General features: G+C 44.2%; 1 protein-coding gene across 1 annotated transcript; it reads right to left on the bottom strand.

Moving 5' to 3' along the window:
- Window positions 1-698: 698 nt before the first annotated feature.
- On the bottom strand, window positions 699-6,069 carry LOC104528850 (bromodomain-containing protein 4-like; the record flags this gene model as incomplete). The annotated part of the gene is made up of 3 exons (XM_010172993.1): window positions 699-947; window positions 4,233-4,592; window positions 5,786-6,069. Coding segments are annotated over 3 exons (893 nt in total), but the record flags the coding sequence as incomplete, so codon positions are not given.
- Between the last annotated feature and the right edge of the window lie 941 nt (window positions 6,070-7,010).

The following is a 7,010-nucleotide window of genomic DNA, read 5'->3' as shown; positions in this document are numbered from 1 at the left end:
CCCAATTTAGCAGCCTTTCCCCTCAATTTAATGATTTTTCCCCCAATTCAATATTTTTCCCCAATTTAATAGCTCTCCCAATTAAGTAGCTTCCCCCCCAATTTAATAGCTTCACCCCAATTCAACCGCTTCCCCCCAATTCAACAGCTCTTCCCCCCAATTCAGTAGGTTTTCTCCCATTTTAGTAGCTTTCTCCCCCAAATTTAATAGCTTTTCTCCACATTTACTAGTTCCCCCAATAGTTTTTCTCCCAATTTAATAGTTTTTCCCCCAATTTAACAGCTTTTTCCTCCCACATAACCTATTTCCCCGTCTCTCCTCTTCCTTCCACTGTCCCTTCTCAACCCGTTTCCTGAAGATTCAACCAAACCACGCTGATTTCAGGAAATTAACTGCCTGAGATTGTGGATATAATTGTGTGAGGATGAAGAAGAGGTAATTAAAAAAGCCTAACCAAGCAGGTGTTGTTGATTATTTTCTTTTTGGGTGTTTTTGGGGAGAAATGTGGCATTTTGAAGCTGCGTTTTTCCTTCCTACTCCTTTATCAAAAAGGTAAGTGGACATGAAAAAGATGCTATTAAAGAAAAAAAGAGTTGAGAGAAGCAAATCTGGTTGAGTCACCTCACTCCTCGCATCACTTTACAGCAAAAAGTATCATTTTTTTACCGTTATCCACCACATTTGGCATTTTTTTGGTGTTATTTCATGACTGTGTAGCCCTTAGGCTGGAAAAATAAATCAAGAGAGAGGCCAGCGTTCAAAATAAGCCAAGAGAGATGTTGAAAAGCGAAGGAGGTCACGACAACGCGTGTCCTTACCTGCAGTTTCCGTGCCATGGCCACCACCTCGTGGTCAGCGGGGTTGTACTTGTAGCAGTTGGAGAACATCAATCGTACATCCGCCGCAAATTCCTGAGCATCTCGGTATTCCCGGTTCTCCAGTTTAGACTAAAAAAGGAGAGGGGAAAAAACAAACCACAACAAAACTCTTTGCTATTAATTGTAAAATAGATAAAATCAATTGATTGAGTAAATCCAGCCCTGTGGTGCCCACGGATTTCACGCCCCCGTTTTCTCCCTACGGTGGAATGACTCATTTTGGTCAAAAGAAAGACAAAAGGGGCAAATTTTGGTCAAGAGAGCGACTAACTTGTGGTCAAAGGAACGACAGATTTTGGGCAAGAGAACAACAGATTTTTGGTCAAGAAGAACAAGAGATTTTGGGCAAGAGAATGACAGATTTTGGGCAAGAGGACGACAGATTTTTGGTCAGAAGAACGACGGATTTTGGTCAAGAAGGAATGATGGATTTTGGTCAAAGGAACGACAGATTTTGGTCAAAGGAACGACAGATTTTGGTCAAAGGAGAAACTATAGTCAAAAGAATGGCTAATTTTGGTCAAAAGAACAGTTAATTTGGGTCAAAAGAATGGCTAATTGGTCAGAACAAGTAATTTTGGTGAAAAGAGCAACTAATCTTGGTCAAATGAAGGACCCCAGCTGGTTTATAAAAAAATAGAGCTGAGCAAGGGCACCCTCAATGATGTTCAGAAGGCGACTCTACATGGTTGACAGCAGCTGTGTGGATCAGATGAAGAACCAAAGAGGGACGCTGTGTTGAAGAGTGGGGTTGAAGGTCAGGACTATGAACCTGACCTCAACTGAGAAGAGCTGAACCTGTGTGTGCACCTGAGATCGTGTGTTAGCAAGAGAATATGGTGGGCTCTGCTCAGATAGTTCCCCTAGAAGAAAGATCTCCAGAGTTTTTAATGGCGTAACCTGGTTAGAGGGACAGAGGACACCAGGGTGGTCCTTCACCCAACAATGGAAGATGATGATTTTGTTGATGCAAGGAACAGGATCCAACCATCTCACCTGCTTACAACAATATGTCCTTCCTCCAGGAACCAAGCTAGTGTCTCTAGAGCTTGGACCTCCATGCTAGGAGGGTGCAGACCTACTCTACCTGCTCCAGTCCCAAGCCTACTTGGAGCTGGGACAACTGATCCAGGTGGAGACAGCCTTGAGATGACCCCTCATCCCCCCTGAACGCTGTATCCAGCTGTGGCAACACCAGCTGAGCCAAGAGAAGCTTCACGCTTCTTTCTACCCCCTGGGAAAGTGAAGTAGAGTTGAACAACTGGAAGACAAAGAACGCTCAACAGGTGTCTTGGCAACATCTGCCAAGGGTGACCTCAGACACACAACCACCCCGCCAGACAGCTGGGCAGTGAGAGGTACGGGCAGCTACGGATATGCGCGACCGAACGCTCCCCACCGGCCAGTCCGGAGGAGAAAGGAAAAAAGCCAAGAATTTGGTGTCCCCAAGGTTTGTCCCACCAAAATCCTACAGATGCAAGGAAGGAAGTGTCATGATCCTCCCTGGCTTCAACCCTGGTGTGACCTCGGCAAGGAGTGGGCTCTTCAACCCTGGTGTGACCTTGGCAAGGAGTGGGCTCTTCAACCCTGGTGTGACCTCGGCAAGGAGTGGGCTGCAGGAAGGGAAAACTCAACTCTTTTGGTTTCGAAACGTGGACCCAAACTGGGCAACACAGGAGACAGAGCTGAGCTTCAAGTGCCTACACAGGAGTTCAGCTCAGGAGTTCAGCGCTCAGCTGGAAGGTTAAAGACTCTGAAACATGAATTTAGGTTGGAGAATGTCAAAGTTGAAGACTTCTACATCTAAAAGAAGGTTTTCTGGCTGAAGTTCCAAGTCTAAATCACGAATTAACCTTCGATAACGTCCAAGTTAAAGACTTTTGAATCATTAATTAAGGTCTGGTAATTAAAAAGTTAAAGACTTTAAATCCTGAATTTAGGTTTGAGGATGTCAAAGACTTAAATCATGAATTTAGGTTTAATAACTAAAAAGTTCAAGACTTCTAAATAAGGAACCAAAGTTTCCAAGCTGAAGTTCAGACTTCTACATCATGAATTCAGGCTTGATAACTACAAAGTTAGACTTCTAAGTAAGGAATTAAGGTTTTCTAGCTAAGTTTACACTTCTAAATCATTAATTAATATTTGATAACATCAAAGTTAAAGACTTTAAATCATGAATAAAGGCTTTTTAGCTAAAGTTAGACGACTAAATCACGAATTAACCTTTGATAACTAAAAAGTTAAGACTTTAAATCGTGAATTAAGGTTTGATAACATCAAAGTCAAAGACTTCTAAATAACAAATTAAGGGTTCCTAGCTAAATTCTGAATTCTAATTAATGAATTAAGGTTTGATAACACCCAAGACTTCTAAATCATGATTAACATTTGATAATGGAAAAGTTAAGAGACTTTAAAATCATGAATTAAGGTTCAACAATGTCAAAGATTTCTAAATCATGGATTTAAGTTTGATAACATCAAAGTTGAAGACTTCTAAATAAGGAATGAAGGTTTTCCAGCTAAATTCTGAATTCTAATTAATGAATTAAGGTTTGATAACACCCAAGACTTCTAAATAATGAATTAACATTTGATAACAGAAAAGTTAAGAGACTTTAAAATCATGAATTAAGGATCAATAATGTCAAAGATTTCTAAATCATGGATTTAAGTTTGGTAATATCAAAGTCTTCAGACTTCTAAATAAGGGATGAAGGTTCCTTGTTAAAGTCAAGACTTCTAAATTGTGAATTAAGGTGAGATAACTAAAAAGTCCAAGACTTCTAAATAAGAAATTAAGGTTTCCCTGATAAAAAGTTGAGACTCTTAAATTGTGAATGAACATTTCAAGGGGAACCGCGGATGAATTCGCAGTTGCTTCTCTAAAACGAAGACATTTTTCACTAGAGGGAACTACCTGTGCTGAAGAGAAGACAGATGAAGACCAGAGAACTTCAGAAAGACGGGACTTTATTTTTAAAAAGAACTGAAAAGGAGGTTGGTTTCAAGCAAATCTCCTTCTTGCTGTGGTTTACGCTCTCTGAGGCCATCTCCAGGGCTAAAAAAAAGGGTGATTTATCCAGAAACAGAAGTTTTCTACAAAAGCCCCGTGCGAGCGTTTGCTAAGAGCTCTTTGGGAAGGACACCAGCTTGGTTGTTTTTCCCAAATGTCCCAATAACAGCAAGAGGAAAAGAGAAAAGATTGAATGTACCAGAAACCTACGGCCAAAGGAATCTGACACCCGAAGATGCCTGGCGTGCACGCGCGGGGAGAAAATCATCTATTTTGTGTTTGATTGCTCAGACCTTGACCTCCTCCCCACCCCTCTCCTCTAAACCTGAGCTTACTTTGATTGTGCTCAGATCCATGGGATGTTTAATGATATCGCAATAATCGTGCAGTCCCAGAGCTTCCACATCCACAGGTTTGTAGAAGGGCCAGGCGTAGGCAGCGTGTTTCTTGGCGAACATCTCTTTGATGATCCCGCTGCAGTATTTTAACTGCTCCGATATTTTGCTACTTTTTTCTACCACGTGTTGTTGAGAATCTGGAACGTCCTTCTTTGGGGGTTTCACCGGGCGGCTGCTTTCCCGCCGCGGCCCCAACTTGGTAGACTTGGGTTCGGTGGGTAACGATGACGATTCATGAATCGGGTCGATGGTTGTCGGTGTCGTGGTGTCCGCTTTCCTCTTCACCCCTTTTTTTGTCTATAATCAAGCAAATAGAATCATAGAATAGATTGGGTTGGAAAAGACCTCCAAGATCATCAAGTCCAACCCCTGATCCAACTCCAATTACTATATCATGGCACTAAGGGCCACGTCCAATCTCTTTTTAAAAACCTCCAGGGATGGTGAATCCACCACCTCTCTGGGCAGGCCGTTCCAGTGCCTGATTACCCTTTCTGTAAAGAATTTCTTCCTAACATCTAACCTAAACCTCCCCTGGCAGAGCTTGAGCCCATGCCCCCTTGTCCTATTGTTGGTTGCCTGGGAGAAGATCCCAACCCCCACCTGGCTATAACCTCCCTTCAGGTAGTTGAAGAGAGTGATGAGGTCACCTCTAAGCCTTCTCTTCTCCAGACTAAACAACCCCAGCTCCCTCAGCCTCTCCTCATAGGACTTGTGCTCAAGTCCCTTCACCAGCCTCGTTGCTCTTCTCTGGACCCGCTCCAGCACCTCAATGTCCTTCCTGAACTGAGGGGCCCAGAGCTGAACACAGTACTCAAGGTGTGGCCTCACTAACGCAGAGTACAGGGGAAGGATCACTTCCCTGCTCCTGCTGGCCACACTGTTCTTGATGCAGGCCAGGATGCCGTTGGCCTTCTTGGCCACCTGGGCACACTGCTGGCTCATGTTCAGCCTCTTGTCTATGAGTAATAAAACAATTATTACTTTGAGGATCATAATTCTGGCTTCAACTGAGTTGGGATTCTTGTAGCGTTGACTCAGATTTGCCACGGCTAGTGACTCGAACCACAAGGCAACGGTACGAGAAGGATGTTGGAAGCCCTTCCAAAAATATTTGGATACTGTTGACTTGTACTGAGCTCTGAAGGAGAAAATGTGGGTTATCTTTGTTGTACCAGCAAAGGTCAAGGGCGTGAGTCACTTCAGCAAGTCAAGATTTCCTCCCCAAGTCACGTAAAGCTCAAGGAAGGACAGTTTTAAGAGCATGAAAAACGTTTTCACGCAGACCTGGGTGGAACTCATCACGTTTAACTGATGTCACAGGTCACCGTAGCCTCCTCACATTTCTCAAACCATCAATTTTGTGACCAAACTGTGGCCGTTCACCTTCAAACTGTGACTCCAGCAGCAAAGTCAAGAGCAACCACTTGACCAAACTCTGCGAAGATAATTTAAGCCGTGGCATTAAGATAAATTAAGGAAGCGCTCACCTTCACGGGCTGGGCGGGCGTTGGGATAACGGGAGGGTGAGGTTGGATGGGTTGAGGAGCCGGGGTCGGCGGCGTGGGGGCCTGAGGAGCAGGTGGAGGCGGCGCAGGAGGTTGAGGAGGCACCATCGTCATGACCGGGGTCTGGACGATAAGGTCGGGGGTGACGGAAGGAAAGGAATGAGTCGTCTGCGCAGACTGGAGGGTTTGTTGCGGCGCCGGCGTCTGCGCCGGGGACGATGCTTGGGTGGTGTTGGGTACCGTGGATGATCCTGGTTTGGATGTCACTGCCAAGAAAAAAAAGAAAGAAAGAAAAAGTTGGTTTTCTCTCTAACTTTATTGTTTTAACAGAAAAAACAATTCAAATTTCACAGTAAAACATCATTTAAAGAACGTTCCACGTTAGATAATTCGGATCTTGTAGTTCCTGCTCTTGAGGAACCAGTTGGGGTCAAACACTCGCCCCGTTTTCCTTCATGAGGACTATTTTTATGGCTTGCCAGGTGAAATGGTGAAGAAGCTGAGGACCTAACTATGCCAAAACCCTGCTAGGAAGAAACCAAGATCAAGCTGAAGGTGTCCTCCTCTCTTCCCCTCCCCTTCCTACAAGATTTCTTGCAGAAAGGGGAAGGAGATGAACCTCTTTTTTCCTGCCTACCCCATTTTTTCTAGGCAATGATTCTTGACCATTGTCATTTTGAAGCCAAAACTGGGCAACTCTTCCTTCTGGAGCAATTCTGAGCTCCCTTATCAAGAAGGGCTTCTTAATTCTGGTTGACTTAGGACATCGCAGTTGCTACTGTCCAGAGGAAATCTCTCCCAAAGGCTGGAGAAAGAGGTCCTCCAGACGTGGTTTCAACCGTAGAAGTTGGTACACGAGGTTGGAAACCATCAGTGCTGTCCATGGACCTTCTAGTAGCCCCGGGGAAGTGACCTCCTTGCTGGAGCTGCTCTTGCTTTGCAGAGTAAAGCTCTGATTGAGCTTCCAAACTTTCTGGCACGGTGAAATGTCCTCAAAAGGGAATGTTGAAAGCTTGGATGATGGGACGTGCCACTAGCAGACCTTCAAGATGAAGGTGTCAGAAAAGAGAGATCAAGCCCAAAGTCTGGAGAAGGTTTGGGAGCTGCAAGTGTTACAGGAGAACCTTCTGCCAGGTATCTCACATAGAATCAGAGAATAGAATCAGATAATTTTTTTGGGTTGGAAAAGACCTTTAAGATCATGGAG

The sequence above is a fragment of the Antrostomus carolinensis genome, unplaced genomic scaffold, assembly GCF_000700745.2.
Source record: "Antrostomus carolinensis isolate BGI_N321 unplaced genomic scaffold, ASM70074v2 scaffold4778, whole genome shotgun sequence".
Taxonomy (NCBI): Eukaryota; Metazoa; Chordata; class Aves; order Caprimulgiformes; family Caprimulgidae; genus Antrostomus; species Antrostomus carolinensis.
Note: the sequence above shows the minus strand (reverse complement) of the source record. Positions and strands in the feature narration are given on the sequence as shown.